Source organism: Micromesistius poutassou (genome assembly GCF_964030765.1).
Source record: "Micromesistius poutassou genome assembly, chromosome: 8".
NCBI classification, from domain to species: domain Eukaryota; kingdom Metazoa; phylum Chordata; class Actinopteri; order Gadiformes; family Gadidae; genus Micromesistius; species Micromesistius poutassou.
Genome location: NC_140278.1, coordinates 11919374 through 11941071, shown reverse-complemented (window position 1 = coordinate 11941071; position 21698 = coordinate 11919374). Strand labels below are relative to the sequence as shown.

General features: G+C 46.5%; 1 protein-coding gene across 1 annotated transcript in view; it reads right to left on the bottom strand.

Moving 5' to 3' along the window:
- The window catches only part of rims2a (regulating synaptic membrane exocytosis 2a), a gene marked incomplete at both ends in the record, with an annotated part of 135376 nt that extends 114274 nt beyond the window's left edge, over positions 1 to 21102 (bottom strand). The window contains 1 exon segment of the mRNA XM_084472195.1: positions 20912 to 21102. Coding sequence (XP_084328321.1) covers positions 20912 to 21102 — 191 coding nt within the window.
- Positions 21103 to 21698: the final 596 nt, after the last annotated feature.

Sequence of the window (21698 nt, the reverse complement as noted above, 5' to 3'; positions counted from 1 at the left end):
CCAGCGTAAGAGATCACAAACATAGACGCTCATGAGGGCAGATATGTCGGACGTCTTAAGAAGGGCAAATAGTGTGGTGTGGTAGGAGGGAGGTTCCACTCCCAGCCAAAAGGTTCTGGGTTTGATCCCTGAACATCCTTGAACAAGATGGCTAACAGCAAATCAGGTTATTTACCTGGGTTTGTGTGTAAAATGATCTCCTAAATGACTTACCCTATGATTACACTGATCACTGATCCTATACCTTTTAATACATATACAGTATATATATATATATATATATATATATATATATATATATATATATATATATATATATATAAAAAAGTCAGGGGTCAGTGCTGGTCATCTCCTCTTACTACAGATAGATTAATAGCTCCTCAAGCTTATGGAGTCAACCTGATGAAAGGTGAACAACCATCCTAACAGGTCCTGAGAGGCCCTGGCAGAACGCCTGAACTATGTACTCTTCACATGCATTTTGTATGACACGTGTCAATCGAGCGTCTCCCTGGAAACTAAACACTGCACTGACTTCATAACATGGACGATCAGAATTGGTTTGGCCCCACATGTCCCTCTGCAACATTCATTAGCGCTGGTGAATTATTGAGCAGCACTATCCGTTTACCACACAGAACCCTGCGAGACAAACATGCTGCACTCGTCCACAAACGCACCTTCAGTGCCCAAAATGTAATTGCTGAGCATGTGCATGTATGAGTGTCCTGCCATTGTGCTGAAACATGCTTCTATCTGGACCTGTGTGAGGATTACTGTTCTGAGTGGAGATTAGCAAGTAGACATGTTGAACAGATCTCACTGGAGGACAATAGTGATAACGCTATTGTTCTAGGGTTTTTGGTACCCATTCAATGTTTTCCAAAAGTGGCCTTCTACAGTGGCAGCACAACATCGGCACAGAGACTGGTGCGCTAAAGATAGCAAATGGAGCTAAATGCGAATCAATATTCAACATCTGTGTGGAGCAGCCAAAAATATATCAACTATCACAAGCGTACAATATAAAAGTTGCTCCTATGCTACTTTTAAAACACAATGTTTTTTGGCACACCACGGAAGAGAGATAGCGAGGCGTCTGTGAGCAGTACTGCTAGCATGAAAGTCAAGTAGTATTCTTCATAATTTCTTCATAGTGTGTTCATGAGTGTGTGTGTTTGTCAGTCTTTCTGTGTGTGCATGTGTGTGTGTGTGTGTGTGTGTGCGTGCGCGTGAGTGCATGATGTCTATAGGTATTTGTATGGCGGGAGAACTACATATCAGTCTATGCGGTAGAATGAATACAATAAAGAGACGGGCGATGATGATAAGTGAGGGCAGAGGTGGGGGTCACAGCATGAGATAACGGCCTCCACCGATGTGTCGTGCAGCCGGAGTGCAGGGCCAACACTGGCCACCGAAGGTCACGGTACCCATCGGGGGTCATACACGGGCAAACGCAAGCGCCACAGCTGACGTGTAACTGTACGCAGCTCATTGTCCCGCCCCAACGCCTGCGAATCGGAGCCGTCTTACCTCTGGCCCTGCACGGGCTAAGCCAAACATGCCCCGCAACATGAGCCCGTCTCCTGGAAATATGACAGATCCAAACTAGTTACCGTTGAGGTAACGACTTTAAGCTCTTAGAGAAACGCTACCGAAGCCCTCAGGTTACATACATAATCTAAGGTTACACATAGTGTGTTCTACGTCAATCTGAGACACCTTTCTTGTTGCACGTACTGTATAGCAGCATGATTCGTGAGAACACTCACAGGGTGTGGTGGAAGTCTGTGTCAGTGTTGCATGTAACGTTGGAGAAACTCCCTAGAAACCCCCTGGCTGACATGCTCTGAGAAGCTATTCCCAAGTCAACAGGACGCCGTGTGGCCACCGGGTGGCAGCACCTCATGCTCAGCCTTCACAGGCAGTGAGACCGTTTTATTATGAGATCTCTGTGGTTGAGGTTGGCAGAGGAGGCTTTTCAGAGGCAGGGATCTGTTTACTTACGCGTCAGGCTCGGGCTCCTTGTCATTTTTGGACTTTTCCTGGGGCTGAAGAACGTTATTTACCAGCTCAGTGATCCCACTAAAGGCAAACCACCTGTTCAAATAAGCAAACAACACTGTGACTGGAACATTCAAGAACAAGGAAGAGGCAGAGGCATTGTGGGAAAAACAATGTGGCCTGACAGAGCACTGAGGAGGCGGGCTGTGGCCAATAGAAGTGGGACCAACAGCTTAGAGTGAGGAGGCGGGCTGTGGCCAATAGAAGTGGGACCAACAGCTTAGAGGGGGAGGGGTCAGAGGAAGGGGTCCACCAGAACCAAAAGCAGAGAGAGGAGGAGGACACCAGGACAGCGCAGGTGATAACCAGCCACAGAATCAGTCATTCAGTTGTTGTTGTTTCACAGAAGACAGAGTGAGAAAGAGAGACAGAGACAGAGACAGAGTCAGAGATACAGAGAGACAGAAACAGAGAAATATAGGTAGAGAGAGAGAGTGAGAGAGAGAGAGAATGACAGAGGTAGATACAGTAGACAAAGAAAGGAGAGAGGGGGAAAGACAAAGAGATAGTGTGGTGGGGTGAAGTGGAGAGAGGGAGAGCGAGAGAGAGACACAAAGAGAGACAGAGCGAGACAGAGCGAAAGAGAGAGAGAGAGAGAGAGAGAGAGAGATAGATAGAGAGAGAGAGAGAGAGAGAGAGAGAGAGAGAGAGAGAGAGAGAGAGAGAGAGAGAGAGAGAGAGAGAGAGAAGCATCACAGTGCAGAAGGAGTTATATGTCCGAATGTTGAAGAAGAGAATAATACAAATAGCTACAGTAATACTCATACTATATACAGTATACCAGCACAAATAACATGGATCATGGATCCAGTAGGGAAGTTTAAAAGAGGAAAGCTCCACAGCCAATGGAGATGCAGGTTGCACAAAACATTGCAGCATTTTAGGGGAACAGAGTCATTGTAGTGAGTCAGGTACACAGATGTTCACACTGCCTACATGAAGATCAAGTCAAAATGCAGAGACAGTACAGCAGGGGAGATGCATCTAATAGGACTAAGCGGATACAGTAAGAGCCCACACAAGCCAATCAAATGCAGATGAAAAACTGGATGGGGAACAGCGGCCAGTTATAAACCCAGCACAAAGGGAAAGGAAAGAGGGACGTTATTGTACAACATGGTTAGAAGAAAAAGCAGCCATCATTGATTTCACAAAAAATATTCTGTATTTACTGGTCACAATTCATCTCAATTACTTGAAAACGTATGCAAATCAAACAAATGGCTGTTTTTTCAGTGAAATCAATGACTTCTCCTACATTTTCTCTCCCAGTCAAAAGAGGAGGAAGCCACGTGAAGCGCACAGCACCAACTGACAGGAAGAAGTGTCAAAGCCAAGTGCACTCTGGGTAATGCAGTTTACTTACTGTGCAGGCTGAGGCTTTGGTTCTTCTTTGATCCTACAACATAAAGAAATAAAAGGTGTGCACAGCTCAGTGCATACAGAACACAAAGGGATGGCAAAAAGAACAACTAAAAATACAACAAAACATTACAACACAAGCAATACGATGGAAAACAAACAGCAAAATAAATATGGCATTGGATTGTTTATGATATGGAAATGATCAAATATGACAATGTAGTGAAGAAAAACACAGGACATAACAATCAAAATGAATGACAAATGACAAATATAAGAACATAAAAAGAACAACATCAATTAGGGGATGGCTTCTAACTTCTTGTGAGACAAATCACAGACTGGCTAAACTTCAAAGTTCATCAATGTGGATCTTTACAGGGTGTACATGCTGAAAGGCTCACAAGCCATATGCAGTGTACACCCTTCTAAAAATATAATGACGTTAAACAATTCTCAGCATCAATATCACCTTATGGCTTTACCAACATGACCCCAAAAAGTCATGATATCGTAAACTGCCTATGCATTACGTTGGTATATTGATGGGTTTGCTAGAAAGAGAACACTCTAGCAAGTAGCTCATACAAGAAACTCTATGAGTTTCCCAGCTCATTTGTTTACAAATTTGCGTATTTCATCTGCTAGGTCAACAAACATCTGTAGAATGTACAGAAAACATTTCCCAGAGTAGGAATTATTCATAACCAGATAGGGTTAGGATAGGAAATGTAGACAAACTCAGGACACATCACACGTGTGCGCTATATCTCGCTGTCCCTCTCTCATCTACTCACTCACTTACTCAATCACTCACACTGACACACAGTGACACAAGCACACACACACACACACACACAGACACACACACACACACACACACACACACACACACACACACACACACACACACACACACACACACACACAACTTTAGGACAATGAAACGTAAAACAACACGTCATCGGGTCAGCTCAAACATGAGCAGAGACACTGAGAAGTGTCTCTCTCTCCCGGCTCTTGAGTGAGGGATATAAACATCTCCTTTAAACAGGGGCAAACTGTGACAGATCATCGCACATCGTTACACACGCTCACACACATGCACACACTTTTTCACCATGCTCTTATGAACACAGTCGCGTGTAGAGAGTCAGGCGCCTTTCTAAAAACAGGAAAGGTGTTAATGTAATGCATGCCTATGTGTGATCACTCTGTGGTTCGACTGTTTGTATTTCTTCCTTTTAAAGCGCTGGATGTTTGAGTTTGTTCTGTAACAGCAGCACAGTCTGGGGAGGGGTTGGAAGTTTGAACACACATTTGAACACACACACACACACACACACACATGTTTACACACACCTATGTGGACACATGGACACACGTACACACCAACACACAAACAACACTAAGGCAAACTTCCCTGTCGGTTTCTGTGCTTTGTGTCAGGCTTGCGAGACCGTGTCTCCTGTGGATAGACAGGATCTCGTGTCTATGCAGAACATTAAAGGGCTGTTCGGCCCTGTTCTGCCACGGTTTGCTTTGTGCAGAGCCACGGCATATTCATCTGCTCCCTGTGTTCTCCCCATGACCCACGGCCCTGGTTTTTATTGATCTTGTCAGTCCTGTCTCTGTGGTCACATTACAAGCCTCATTTTTATCTGATCCAGCCCGCCTGCCTGTTTGGCCCGGCTTAATAGCTGCAGGACAGGGTGTGTTTGTGTTTGTGTGTGTGTGTGTGTGTGTGTGTGTGTGTGTGTGTGTGTATGTGTGTGTTTGTGTAAACAAGAGTTTACACAGGTACACCATCGTGCATATATGAGCATCTGTTGTGTCTATGTGTGTGTGTGTGTGTGTGTGTGTGTGTATGTTTGCACATGTGTGCGTTATGGTGTAATGGGGCAGTAAAATGAGTGTGAAATGTCAGAGGTGATGTACTAACTATCCAGGCTTCTATCTTACAAAGGCACACACACACACACACACACACACACACACACACACACACACACACACACACACACACACACACACACACACACACACACACACACAAATATGCACGCACACACACACACACACACACACACACACACACACACACACAACACAGGTGCAGACTATCTGTGTTGCTGAGTTGTTTGGGAGTTTTTCATTTATGGTTTCTGTTAGCATTCTGTGCTGCTAGGGCTTCACCCAAACTCACTGTGCATTGAAGAACCCAACAGGGCTGAAAATGATCAACAGCACCACACTGGCCTCCAGTGGACAACCATGTACTGCATAAACCCCCACAAGTTCACCTTTCATAGATTTAAAACCTTGTTTTTGTTATTTTTATAGGAAAAACAAAAGAGGTTCCTTCCTGAAAAACAATATCAACATCTTACTTTCATCCAATGATCAACTTTCATATAATACATAAATCGATCATATTGGATCACTTTCGACAGACAGTCTCCGTGATCTAGGCTGAGCTAGAGCACTAGTTGGGAGGTGTTTGGCTGCATCATAACAAACTGCCCTTTATATAGGCCATTATAACAAAGGTGTCATGGGACCCTTTTCACAGATTGTCAATAGCAGGTCAATTCCTGTAATTGTAACATTAGGTCCGTTTTACTTTATGTCTGTCACAGCACCAGCATTGTCAATTCATATTAACTTGACTAGCTATGTCTATTCTGGTGATCTGTCATACCTACAATTTAAACAGAACTATAATTGAGGTTATGAGCTACGCCTGAGCTTGATCGTGTGAAAAGGCGAGTAGGGGTGAACACAGGTGTATCTCATGTCGTTCATAATGGCCCCTGGCATAACTAAAGCTGCATAATTAACTTAATGAGCAGCACCTGTTTTCGCCCCACTACCTCTGGGATAAAGGCCCACTATGTTGTGAACAGTAGATGAAGGATAATGGTTCTGTTTGTTAACAGGTTAAAGCTATACTTGATTATAGTACTAATAGACGTCGGAAAATAAGTTCAAACCGCTTCACAGTCGTATTGGCATGAGACTTTGAAGTGTTGTCCAGAACATTCCCATGGCTTCACACAACAACACACCCAGGGCGCTGGTTTCCTACAATACTCTCTCGCACCCAAACAGCAGTATTTCCTTTTTCAATCAAAACATGGCAATATTGTTATTATTATTATATCATTATTATAGTATAACATTACCACATTAAACATACATATCTGGTTCAAAGAAAGTTCCCCTTCTCTCTCTCTCCCCAAGCCCTCTCTCTGTCTCTCCTTCTCTCTCCTTCCCCGTTTCTCACTTTCTCCCTCTCTCCCTCCCCCAATCTCTCTCTCTCCATCTCGCTCTCTCTCCACCACCCTCTCTTTCTTCCTTTCACTCTCTCCATCCCCTCTCTCGCTCTTTCTCACTCTCCCTACCCGTCTCTCTCTCTCTTTTTCTCTCCTCTCTCCCTCCCAATCTCTCTCTCTCCCTCACCAATCTCTCTCTTCATCTCGCTCTCTTTCTCCCTCACCCTCTTTCTTCCTTTCACTCTCTCCATCCCCCTCTCTCGCTCTTTCTCACTCTCTCTCACTGTTCTCTCTATCCTCTCTCCCTCCCCAATCTCTCTCTCCATCTCTCTCTCTCTCTCTCTCTCCCTTACCCTCTCTTTCTTTCTTTCTTCCTTCCTTCCACTCTCCATCCCCCCCTCTCTCTCTTTCTCTCTCTCCCGCCCCTCTCTCTCCCTTTCTAAACGGCCTGCTCCTCTATTAGGCAGCAGTGGGAGGCAAGGGAACCACATTGATGTGACAGCTGTACAACAAGTCCTGAATCATCGCATTCTCTCATGCTCAGAACCAGGTTAGCAACATGTCACTGTGCGGTGGGCACCAGCGCAGGCACGACACTGATAATACACAGCCCCACCCCAACCTATCAGGCCCAACCAATCAGAAGGCAGCACACCACAGAGGGAGGAGCTCAGCAGTTTAACATTTCTCTGAAACAAACTAAAAATACCAGGGGATGAAAATATGGTTAAGCTAGGGGAAGTCAGACGCAAAATGTTTTCATAAATCATGCTAAAAGCATTTTTTTTGACAACCTCATTAAGTCTCACCCAAGCAAATGACATAACATTATGTATGAAGTAAACCAGAACATAACCCCTGTGAGACACTCCTGTGTCTAATACCAGTCTAACTTGAAGAATCACTGAAAGCCAGATAAGGGAGCACATGGGCATACGCAGCGGTCCTCTCCTCTGGGGTAGTGGGGCTTTCCTCTGCTCACAACCACAAAGTGCACCATGCACTAAATATCAATCTAAACATTCATCTGTGTTAACTGGGTGTACCATTTTTATTTCTGTGTCCACTGTGTCATGATACAGCCATGTCCGACGATTCGTTAGCGTTTTGTGTATCACTTTTTGAAGATGCTCAATGCTGAATTGTTCTGTTTCCGACATGCCGATGAAGCTTAAATCGAAAAAGTGACTTGCTACCACAAACCTGTAATCACAAGGAGGTATCCTTATAGTTTATGCTAGATTCCTAGTTTGTTGGTAGCAGTGTGATGACTGCAAATCCCTGCATTATATTTAATAGAAAGGAGACTGTTGAGGGAACCCTCTATGAAACTGTAACGTCTGCCAAAAGGGAATGCTCATTTCTCCTGGAACATTTCCAAGAGCCGCTTCGCATTCTCTCTCCCAGAACACAAGGCATCCTTGAGCCAAAGTGTGGGGGAATCTGGAGACCGGTAGTTGTAGTCTACCTTGAAGATGCGAGCGATTACCTCAATGATTGAGGAGTGAGATATGTCCCTGCTCCGGGAGCTGCTGACAGCTCTGAGCACGGATAGCCAGACGTGTGGCTGTTGGCTTGGCCTGGTTGCTGGGTCTCACAGCTAAGCTATGACCCCTCCAGGCCCCAGGAATCTACAAGAGACCGACTGATAATTGGATCATAAGGGAATAATCTGGCTCAGTGGGTAAATACCAAGCACATACATCATTAACAGAACCCCGAGCCTGTCTGCACCGCCAAGGGGATGACTCTAATGTGCAGTTGAAGTCACTTCTGAGATGAGTGCTCTGACCTGACACCACCTCTGACAATAAAGCTGGGATGGGAGGTCGGCACGCATGCAGAACAGTGTGTAAAGACACAGTAGAAAAGTGGAGGGAACATCGCAAATACAGACCCCTTGGCTGCTACTCAAGAGGTCCCACAAGGCTGACATAAACAGACCTGGCCTGACAAACATACTCTCTCTCTCTTCTCCCTCCCTCTCTCTTTCTCTCTCTTTCTCTCTCCCCCCATCTCTCTCTCTCTCCCTCTCTCTCTCTCTCTCTCCCTCTCCCCCTCCCTCTCCCCCTCCCTCCCTCCTCTCCCTCCCCCTCTCTCTTTCTGTCTCTCTCTCTACCCCTCCCTCTCTCCCTCTCTCTGTCTCTCTCTCTCTCCCCCCCTCCGCTCCCTCCCTCTCTCTCTTTCCTTTTCTCTCGCTCTCTAAATCAGGCCCTCCTAACAAATTAGGGGGCACCAGATGATAGCGACACAGCAGGACGGGGTAGTGGGTGGAGGAGAGAGGGAAGGCCCGGGCGCTGGAGCTCAGGGGAAGGGGACAGGCATGTGGTCCTTACAGAGCAGCGATAGGATTGAGGCCGGTGGAGGAGCACACTCATCAGAACAGGGCAATCGGAAGGGAACAGGCGGAGGCGGAACACCCTCCTGATCGGGGATTAATATTCAGATAGTCAAACAGGAGTTGGCACCAGCAGATTTTCACTGAGCAAGGTAAGGGGAGGTGGAGAAGGAAGTGGAGGAGGGGGGGAGAAAGGAGTGGTGGTGGTGGGAGGGGGGGTTGGCTAATCTTCTGCCAAATATAACTAAAAATCCATCTGTTTCCTCAGATTACCTGCCAGGATTCAAGCTGAGAATTGAGCTACTGGGTGTCTTCCATCCTGGGAGGTTTTCAGGCAGCAAGCAACTCAGCTCACAGCCCAGCAGCAGTAAATTGTTCCCCAGCGCACACCCAGGAAGAGAGTCCGAACCATCAACTAGGCACTGTTTCATGCATCCGCTCTGGACTCTTCCAGAATTGATTAATGAAGATAGCCTTGATAGAGCACAAATAGGTTTAAGATCAGGGTCTGCTGGGGAACTGCTAATCATAATTATTTGCCGTTGCCGTCGCTGCATTTCTTTGCACATTACTATGTGGGTTTTAGTAAACGCTTTCACATCAGCGCGTGAGCGCGTCGGGCCAGAGGACGTGCACACTTTGGAGCGTTTCGTCCGTCTCACTTTATTCAACCTGACACAGATACATTTCATTTTTGCGGTCATCAGCGATTTCTTGGCAGCTGACATTGCCCGATGTCTCCTCATATTCACACAGTAGACCAGCTCCAATGGTGCCCTTTTCTAGACTGGCTCCAAAACAAAAAAAAAAAAAAAAAACACCAACACCATCAAACACCAAAGCTAATGACCCCTCTTCTTGTCTGCCCAATTCCATCTGCTCCATTAACGCTTCTACTTCCTCTTCCCTGAGAGAACAATCTCTATCTAGCAACAGCTTCAACCAAGCCCCACGCAGGTCATCTCATCCATATCAGCCTCATCACACTGCTCCTACGCCTACGACCTCTGACCCCCCTACAATAATATGCTGTCACTCTTACTGCCCCGCCTTCTACTCCATCCCACCTGGCTAGCCCCGCCCCCCGCCCCTGCACCCGGGACGGTTCCTGTTGTGGTTCCTTTCAGGGAGTCGGTAAGTGGGCAGTGCTAAAACGGCAGTCAGCCGTCCCTGTCTCACTCCCGGTTATAATAATAGCCTGGCTATGGCTAACAATAGAGAGGTAATGGATACCCTGCCTTTTGTGGGGCTGGGCTGCTCCTCGTGGCTTCCTGTCTCAGTTCACGGCTCCGGCGCGTCACGAATCGGCCCCTTTGCTAAATTGAAAACATACAGTGTACACATGCAGGCACGGGCCACAGGCTATTTGATATCACCCCACTGCACTTGGCGAACACCCACCTCACTAAAATATCACTGATGAATTACCTATGATGGCACACACACACACACACACACACACACACACGCACGCACGCACGCACACACACAGACACACAAAGGCCCAGCTGGTTGAAACCGCCTGCGAAGCGGTGCTGTCACACTAGACAGGGCCAGCTTTCCCAACCACAATTCAAGGGGAGAAATGTGACATTGCCGTGGACATGTTTGACTAGACAAACAGATGGAAGCACAATACTGTACAAGTGAAATTAACTTGAACTCTGTCCCTCAACATCTGTCCCCTTCGTGGAACGGATCTGTTTGACTGCTGACTATGACCCAGTAGCAATCAATAGCGGGGGGGAGAGAATTTATAGGTCCGTAGCAACCTGGGCTATGATGGTTGATGATGTCAATCCATCCCGCTGAACTGCACCCCAAAAGACAAACAATGACAGATGATGAGGAAATGAATGTTGTTGCACAGAAAAACAACTTACAACACACCCACACAGATACACACACACACACACACACACACACACACACACAAACACACACACACACAAACACACACACACACAGTAAACACGCATCGCATTCTGGCCATCTCGAATATCGCCATGGCGATGGTGGTATCTCAGCGAGACGAGCGACATTAAGGGATTAGCAGTAGCGTCCATTGGACTTCAGTCATGAGCTTGAGCCTGGGATCACAAAGTCTATCCACTCTCTCGCCTCTCTCTTCCTCTCTCTCTGCTCTGACTCTATTACTGGCTTTCTCTCTCCAGTCCCCTCCCCGTATCTCTCTTACACTTCCATTTACGCTATCTCCCTCCCTGGCTCTCTGAAGCCATTGTTTTCACTGTAGGATGGCGTCAAGCAGCTCTGTTGGTTTGTCATCGTGTTGTGCATATAAAACAACAAGCATGCCGCAGTAGATCCTCCAAGCCGCCATGAATGCATGGTGGCTCTACATGCTAAACACACATATACTGCTCTGAGACTACTTACAAGGCACCTTGTGCCTGTGGCATTGTGCTTAGTGGCCTATACAGTGTCTATCATGCATGTGTGTGTGTGTGTGTGTGGTGTGTGTGTGTGTGTGTGTGTGTGTGTGTGTGTGTGTGTGTGTGTGTGTGTGTGTGTGTGTGTGTGTGTGTGTGTGTGTGTGTGTGTGTGTGTGTGTGTGCATTACAACAGGAGCTTCCACTGGAGTGTGTCTATACAGCAAGTGCTCCTCTGTACAGTATGCTTATATAAGAGGCCATCGCTGCATTAGTGACATCATAATGACAAAGAGCTCTCCATCTATGCTCCATTGATGTCTGTGGGCTGCCATTGTAATCTACCTAGAGTGTCCAGTGGCTGTATACGTATAAAGTTGGAGCCCTGAATCATGTAGGCTCTCTGTGGACAGGCCCAACACACAGGACCTAAAACTAATAGAGTTTAACATGAGGGCTTCCTGAGTGGGAATCAAGGCTGTCAGAACAATATAAAAATATACAATATTAAAAATGTGCTAAGTAGCGCAAGGAATAAGCTTGCTAGAAGTGGGCCTGTCTTGGAGGGAGACCATTGGCTGCTCTGAGCTAAGTCCGATGACAAGGTCCCCTTTAAGATTCTCAAGAAAATTGGAAGTGGGCGGGGCTGGGGATGGTCACCACCAAACATCATGAACCCTTCAGCGTCATTTGCTGGTGGTGTTTCTAGAAACAATTTCACCATCTCGGAAAAGGATTCTATTGTGTGAGTCAACATTGAATAAATTATTGTAAAGCCAAAGAACAAGCCAATGAAGGTAGCCTTTGTAAAAGTAAAGTATAAGCTTATTTTTAGCCTACATTAACTAACATCGTTAAAGTCCATATTGTTGTTAATAAATGCAATTCTAGGAGAATCTGTAAAACGTGCCGTAAACTAATACTAGGGTGTTCTAGACTATTTGTATTTCCCAGTAAAATGGTGCAGTCCTACGTCACCATATTTCCTAGAATTGCTACCTCTATAGAAAATATCACAGAACAATGAACCACAATGACAGAAAGTCAAAGGGAGTGTGTTTGAGGCACACGTGCGGTTGAGTCACTGGACAGGCCACCTGCTTCACACTGCAGAATTGTATACAAGCAGCAAAGACAGACAAAGTGATACCTGTTTAATGGATACCCTGTAATTGCAATTGCAATGTAAACAAAGTAAAAAAAACCTTTTATTACAGTGAGCTACCTAAATAGAGTGAGGAATACAATAATCTCAAGGTAGGCTGTGGCGTATATGACTTAAATTATTCCAAAGCTTTCTTCTACACTTGTAGTGGTACCACTGTTTAGAGTCAAAACATGTTAATGGGACTCAAATTGGTGACAGTAATAAATGTCTGGGCCATATTATAGCATTCCAAAACATTTATTTTCACAATACTCTTCTCTTCTCTACTCTTCTCATTAGGATAATGTGTCTCTCCTTCACACGTTCTCTCATTCATCGTATTTTTCAAACTTTTATTCCCTCATGGGTGCACACAACAATACACACTATGAACCTCAGCCCATGCCCATAGATCACAGAGTTCGGCACACAGGGTGGATCAAAAACTGAAGAGTGTGTAACGACTTCACTCTGCACTCTTTAAGGGTCATGAAGGATAAAGGCAGTGTTCCTTTCATGATTTATTTAGCAAAATCCCACAAAACCTCTGACTGAGACGACGATAGCAGACGATAACAGTGAGAGGACACACATCCCTGTCACAAACAAACCAGGAAGCAGTTTGAGTCACACTTAAAAAAAAACACACTTTTACGATCATGTCCAAAGCCTTGCACAACAATTCCCTGAGAGATCACAGTGACTTTTATTTTCAAATCAAAAAACTTCAGGGATGTCTACAGATTGTGTTATCATTTCTTAATGGTTCCATTGGGACCCCACCCTCCTCATCCTACATTGAGTGTACCTCCCTGCTCATGCTTTTCATCATGCTAACATGGGCGCTATGCATGCTAACATCAACGTTAGCGCATACCGCGTACACAAGGAGAACCAGCGAGCATGTCCTCCTTGAAGCGCAGGGCTCCTCCTCAGATGGCTCACATGTCATAAATCTTCCACACACACCCCCTCCTCGCATTGACTTTACTCAGGGGTGATGGGGGGCACGGGGGTTGAGGTGATAGGGTGGGTCATAAAAATGATGAACTACAATCCCAGGCCCTCCCCCGCTCTCCCTGCGATCCCTCCTTCCCACCTTCTCCCCCTTGCCGTTCTCAGGCGCTCTAGCTCTCGCTTTGACTGGCTTCTTGTTCCCATATCTTCTCTCCATTGTCCTCCATATATACATTATGCTTCGCCTCATCTTTACATCACCTGATACTTGCTAATGTTCCCTCCCCCCCACCCATCCCTGGTTGGGCTGCGTTGAGCTAGGATGTGTTTTATACTGTAGTTAGACAGAGAGGCCAAGTAGGGAAGGCAGCCGTAGTGATACCATCGGTGTGTCCTCCTCTGTCCCGATGTCTGCTGTACTGTCTGCTGTAATCTATAATCTATACAGTACGGTCTGTACACAAATACACCCACTACACACAAGCCATGATCACACCTGTGCATGCATATGGTGATGAATCTCCATCTTTAGTCAGCATCTGTTTAGTGGAGCCAGAGGATGCCCAATGATGTTGTGAATAGCTGTGGATAGCTGTGAATAGTGTAATACTCCCACAGCGTCAACATAAAAACAAACGGCAGAGCCAATGTTTGACCCCAAATGTACTGATGCTTTTAGTACCTAGTAAGAGATTTAACTTTTTCAACTACACATTTGTTTTGGGCTCCTTGGGGAATTGTACGGGAAACTCCTGCACAATCAATTAGTCTGTCCACGAGAGGGGAGCGGGGAGACCTACATAAAAACCGTACGGCCTTTTATAGCACAGCGAGCAAGATCCCTTATGTAGTTACAATAAACCACTTCTTAATTAAAGTTTTTTTCTTTTACAATCATCTATCAACAAGGGCATTTATAAATCACACACACGAAGCCGGCGATGGGAAAATCCCCTTCAAACGCTCCGCAGCGGATAAGAAGGCACACAGAGAATGGCACCTATGCTGACTAATGCCAATGCGAATTGAAACAAAAGGGGGACAATAGATGCCATTTGGACTTTGAAGCGCCGTGCTGTGCTGTGGCGAGCAGGACAGCGGTTAGCTACAGGAGATGGCAGGCTGATTTCTCTGTCATTGGGACGGTGTGCTGTCATATCAGCAGTGACAGCCAGGAGAGCTGATAGCATCTCAGACGTCAGGGTCTCTCATCTTCTCGTCGTGTTCTTCTTCCCTCTCGTCCTCTGCTGTCCTCGCATCCTATACCTTGCATCCTATCCCCTCTTCTTCTTCTTACTTCCTTCCTCTTGCCCTGCTTTTGTACCCTCACCGTTCTACCCTGTGGTCTCTGTTGTATGTGTTGACCTTCTCCATTGTTTTGCTCTTTCCCTTTCATTCACTGCCCTCAGACCTATATTCGTTGCTCCGAGACAACCCTTCTTTCAGCACCTTTGTGGTACCTTTATACCGGTGCCTAACTTCTAGGATAAACGTCCACGAAACAATAGTACTACTAATGAATGATGGGATATAATCCGTTCAAATCCATCTTAATAATCAGCATAATATTGAACTGCTCAGCAGTCACAGCAGTAAAATGAAAAGGTCTGATTGCAAGAACACAGATAGATATAGCAGGGTTAAAAGAGAGAGAGAGAGAGAGAGAGAGAGAGAGAGAGAGAGAGAGAGAGAGAGAGAGAGAGACATAGAGACAGATAGATGGACAGGTAGACGATAGACAGATAAGCAGACAGATAAACAGACAGATAAAGCTGACAGATTTTTATCTGTATTTGTACATTGATGTATTCATCTTTGTGCCATGCAATATTTCACTTTATAGAGGCAAGACATATAGATTCTCCCTCTCTATTTGCCTCTATTTCTATCACTCTCTTTCTGTCCCTCGTTCTCTCTCTCTCCCACTTCCTCTTCCTGCCTTACCCTGGGGCAAGTGATGGGGGAAGGGAGTCACTGGAAGCCTTATGACAGAATCTGCAGTTTGCATGGTATGGGAAGCAGAGTGTGTGTGTGTGTGTGTGTGCTCGTGCGGTCCAGTGGGAAGCTTCTGAACATTGGCTCGCCTCATTTCACATCCATAGATATCCTGCCCTCTTCTGTGTGTGTGTGGCATGTAGCAAAATGAATCAAAAAGCTTAGAACTCTGTAACATGGTGTGTGTGTGTGTGTGTGTGTGTGTGTGTGCGCACGTGTTCATGTGTGTGTTCATGTGTGCGTGTGCGTGCGTGTGTACGCGCGCGCGTGTGTCCAAACGGCCACATGTGTATGCTTTGCACACATACAGGCTTCCCGGTTGCAAGTGCACCTGCAACCCGTACACGCCTTTATCAAAAACACGCTGGCACCTGTGATTGTGTTTGTCTCCATCCCTCTTTTTTCTTTGTACTGCCACTGCTTCTCTCTCTCTCCTCTCTGTCCATCATTTGCCCTCCTACTCTCTATGGAGCAGAAGGGTCCTCTGGCCCCCCGGGGACCCAAGAGGGCTGCTATGTGTCTCTGACCACCCCATGCCCTGCTGCTGCCTTCTCCAGCTCCCCTGTCGATGAGGGGGGGGGGGAGGATGGAGTGGAGGGGAGTGGTGGTGGTCTGTATATGTAATCCATGGTTGATATAACAGCTACTTGTAGACCCATTCAACACACACACACACACACACACGCCCACACCCACGCACACACACATACACACACACAATATGCAAGCACACACACACAGATAGTATGGCATTGGATTCAAAACGGGTAGGCAAGTAGTCGTTTTCCCATACACACACACACACACACACACACACACACAAAACATTTTCTCATTTGCAACCACACAATCCTGGAGTTACAGCTCACATAGTGGCAAAAGATGAATTACAACTCAAAACAACACAGTCATGGAATACAAGGAAACATATAGAGATATAGATTGAAAGACCAGCTTTCAACATCTTGTGTTACCTTATTCCTTAACCCTACCCAACTTCTGGCATAAACTTCCCCCGAAACACAAGAGACAATAGAGACAATAGTGCTAAGTTACGAGTGACATCTAGTTCAAATCCATATCGGCCTGCATCCTTGCCACTCCTATCCAGAGTCATGTCGGCAGACAGGGGGGTTCTCCTGACCGAGTGTCCCCTGCCGTTTGGGCTGAGGACCGGGCTGACATATAAGGTGAACACCTTCGACGAGCAGGAGGAAGCAGAGCGCAGGGAGACCCTGGGTCCAGGGCAGACGCTGGTGTAACCTGGGCTGTCAGAGACTCTGCACCGCCTGCTCCCCGCCATCGTGACCGGGAGCCCAAACACAAGCGGCAGCCGGTTTAACAACCAACAATTAGAGAAGATATGGGCTATAGGAGGAGACTGCCATAGAAGAAAGGAAGGACGGAAGGACGGAGCATAAACATAGATGTCAGGTGTAATAGGTAAAGCTAGTGGTTCTGGAATTTGCGAGGTTATGGGCTCCAATCATTTCCAAAAGAGCGTCTTCCTCCACACCCGAATCTCATCTCAAATACCTCCCCCCTGCTCCAACTCATGCACCCACCCCCCATGCCCCGCCAACCACAACCAGGAGGTAGAGCCGGGGGTTTGGGTCGCCATTCAGGGAGGGGCGGAACAGAGAGGTTTTGTGGGATTTTGCAATATAAATCACTAAGGGTACAATGACTTCATCCTTCAAAGACCCTAACAGAGGTGTTCACCGGGTCACTCCCTTTACAGGCAGCTGGGTGACAAAGGGAGGGGAAGAGAGAGAGAGATGCACAGAGAGACAGACAGACAGAGATCCAGAGAGATACAGAGAGTGAGAGAGAGAGACAGAGAGAGAGAGAGAGAGAGAGAGAGAGAGCGAGAGAGAGAGAGAGATGCACAGAGATACACAGAGAGCGATGGCAGAGAGAGGGAGAGAGAGAGAGACAGGGAAAGAGAGATTCAGAGACAGTGAGAATGAGCGAGAGAAAAAGAGAGATTCAGAGACAGTGAGAATGAGCGAGAGAAAAAGAGATACACAGCGAGAGATACAGAGAGAGAGCAGGAGATAGAAAGAAATAGAGAGAGAGGGAGAGAGAGAGCAAGAGATACAAAGAGATCAGAGATCAACAGCGAGAGAGAGCAAGAGAGAGAGGCCTGGGTGAGGGTCCCTCGTCCGTCACTACTGTACTGCTCAGGGCTCACTGGTGCATGGAGAGCTAAGCTGAATGACTGCTCTCATGCAGTGCCTTTGATGTTTGAAATGCAGCTGGAGCGCTGCCTAATTAGAGACACGCCTTTGCATGTGTGTGTGTGTGCACTATATTCTCGACACATATTAATAGCACAGCAGAGCGCTTTAATGGCATCAGCTTAAGGTTATGAGATCACTCCTCAGTGGGGATATGGGGTTAATTGTGAAGACTGCAGGTGTCCCACCTCATGGGCCGGAGAAAGGTTCTTATGGACTGCTGAATGCACACGGACACACACCGCACACACATACGCACGCATGCACACATGTAGGCATGTTTCAATCAGATCGGGTCCTAGCTAGAGTGAGGCGATTCACAACACTTTGACACAAAAACGCTGCAGCTGGATGCTTCTCCCTCTCGTATTCTCCCCCATCTCTTCCTCCCTTCATCCTTTTTCCTTCTGGATTCCCGCCGTTATAAAAACGGACACCCAGAACATAATCATTTCCCCCAGAAATACCATTCAGGCCGTGGATCAGACAGTCGATAAATAGGAAACAGGGGGGCGATGGCGGGGCTGTTTGGAGACCAATAAAGCGATGACAACGTTAAGCCACCGCAGTTGTATCTGGGAACGAGACGCTGCGTATATGACAGGATGCTTCAGGAAGTGGTGTGTGCTTCGTCTCACTGGTAGGTAAAGAAGGAAATGGGAGGATTAACTGCATTGGTGGTGGTGGTGGTGGTGGTGGTGAGTCAGGATGACTCATCTTCTAAATACTGGGAAGGGAAAAAAAGAACTGGGAGGGATTTCGGCAGCATTCGACAAGACAATGGGAGCTTTCGTGAGAAAACTCTTTGGTGACGTCTGTGCAGAGCGCTGAGCCGTTCAAGCTATGCAGGTTTTTTTTCTTTTTCGCTGCCTTTGAAAGATAAAATCGTTTTTCTCTTTTCACTTCCTATGACAGCCTTCGAGACGGCTGATTGGCTGCCACTGCAATTGTCTTCTGCGTGCCCTTCTGGAGACACCAGACCTCCGGTAACTAAAGGCAGGCAGGGGCCATGGTGCTGGAAACACAACACTCATGCAAATTAGGATATGAGCATTCGACACAAAGGACCCTTTGACCTCCTGCCGTCTTACACGCTTCCCCGCTGAGAGGAGGCGGGAGTGAGTAGCGCAGAGTTACAGTCGGTACAGTCAGTACAGTCAGTATAGTCGGTCGACTACTGAGTGAGCCGATGCCAGCCGTCCATTTAGCGTGTTACCAAGGTACCTGGCCCCTCCTGCCCACTGCATGCTAAGTCATGCCTGGCAAGGCTGGGCCGTCACTGTCACGGGCAGCGTGAGTACAACTGACACTCCATTTACCTCAGAGAAGGCAAAAGAGGAGAAGGAGCGCTCAGCTATGGGTGAAGTAGACAGAAAAGAGAGAAGGGGTGGGGGCTGGAACATGCTTAGAATGAATCACACAGCGTGCAAACACACACACGCGCGCACACACACACACACACACACACACACACACACACACACACACACACACACATGTGCACATGCACACACACGCACACACGCACAAACAGCTGAGGGAGTCATGTGTTGGATGGGGCCTGTACATGAGTCATGTTTGCCATGCGAGCGCGAGGTGCGGGGATTACACAACTTCTACTTTCCATTAGGAATGTGGTTGTTGAGCTAATATTTACCTGGAGATGAAAAGCAATGGATCTAATGCGATCTCAACAGCAATCTGGGTGAGACCGGTTTGCTCACCATAGGTCACTGACTGCACACCATGTGGATAGTAGGCCTGACAGGTGTGGCTAAATGAAATCTTCCTGGCCCTATCCTGAATGGGTTTCATCATTGTCTCATCCCCCCCTCGCTACAGGAAACAATGTGTGGAGTTTTTACATTTCATAGTCTAGCACTATAGGCTAGTGAAAATGTCCATCTATTATTAGTAATAAACTCACAATGTGATCGATTTTCTAGATTATTTTCAAAGGGAAACTAAATAAACATCTATCTACCTGCTGACAGAAATAACAGGAAAACATTATAAATAGGCTACCAGTTACAGGAAACTCAGCAAAACAAACGTGTTACATAAGAGTGTTTTTGACTGGAGATGTATATAAATATATAAATAAATATAGCCTTTATATATACATATATATATATAGGCCTATATACGTATATAGATATATACATAGGCCTATATAATAACCATACACTGCCCTCATTACGGTAATCGGAACAAATAAATATCTAAAGTAATCTTGGAAAATAAAGGGCTATGCTGAAAAACGGATCATTTTGGCGAGCCGGGGTCGGGGTTTGGAGAAACTCGTCCGTTCCACCTTAAAAGCCAGCGGACAGCGCCGTGGTGCTGAACCGCTCTGAGCGACATCTGTACAAACGAAGCTGGGGAAACGCTTCCTTTTTCGATGGCAAACCTTGGATGGATCTACTACGGTTTAACGTTAGATCTCGTATCTCGTATCTCGTCCACACTACACGCTCACTAACAAAAGCAGCGCGGCTTAAACGATGATGCTTCATAGTGGCCACATTGTGTAATCCCCCCCCCCCCCCACCCCCACCCCCATCCAACCCGCACCCGTGACGTTAATGTGAAAAGGTTAAACATTAGACACGCTTTACTCGAAAATGGCGCCGATGCATGGTTGTTATAGACCTACCCAACCCGTTTAGCTCCACAAAGTAACAAAGCTTGCTTGTGGTTGCACAATATATCCCCCCCCCCCCCCCCCCCGCGCTGTCGCAGGCGCATTAAACGATGCCCTGCAGTAAATTAAAGAGAGAAGATGCTTCCAAAGCGGGGAAGCATGCAGTGCCAACATGATATATGCCACCGTTCTGTCATGATGGACTAATGTGATATTAATGTTGGTCAATGTGAGAATCAGCTCCTCGTGGTGTCAGAAGGCAGCTTGATCACAAGAAACACCCAATCTTTCAGATTGGACAATGAAGAAAAGAAAAAACGTGAACTGGTGTGGCTGTAACTTTGGATTTGGTAACCCACCTATCGGCTCGCCAATAAGGGGGTTTACTCAAGCACCGACAGCGTTGTCAGCGCTTTCATCACCCCCCACCCCCACCCCCCACCAACCCTACCCGACAGCCACGTCAAAATGTACTGGATGATTCGCTGTGCCTTACTTGAGCATCGTCTGTTCCTTTGCGTCCTCCTTTTTCTGTCGGTCCATGACACCCATGATGATCTTCCTTTCCTCTTCAGTGAGGTGGCTGAGGTCCGGCATCTCCGCCATAGCGCCGTCCGCTGAAGCAGCCACAGCCACAGCAGCAGCAGCAGCAGTAGGGCCGCCCCGGGGCCCGTGTGGAGCAGACATCTTTACACACAATTGCTAAATGGAATAAAAAAAGAAATACCAATATAAATAGCAAGACAACCTATGAATCAAATTCTAATGTCAAGCTGTCCAAAAGAAACGTAGTAGGGATTTGGTGTAGCTACGTGTGCCTGTGTGTGGCTTCCTCAGAATTAAGATTGCTCACAACTACTTGGTGAAATGAATGACACAAAGCTGTGCGTTATCCCCAACATAACTAGCAATAATCCTCACATAGTGCATACGTTGCAACCTGCACGTGTGCATCAAAATGCCAATTAAAATGTGGAAGCAGTCTGCATCATTACAAGTGAAGTGATACATCAAACGAGGTGATTTCTGATCTCCCCATGCAGGCAGTGTGTACAGCCTCCACGTCTATCTATGGGAAGATGCTTCCCATAGTTCCAGGCAGAAATGTGAGGATGTTGGACAGCGCGTTAAAATAATCCAAGCAACATTGTCTATATCTAAAGCTTCATGGTAGTCCAAACATGGTTACATCCATCCAGTAGAGACTGTGAAGTGTAGAGAAATTAGCGAGGCTACGAGAAAAAAAAAAGCTCTTGCCTTTTATTTTGCAATCATGATAAATC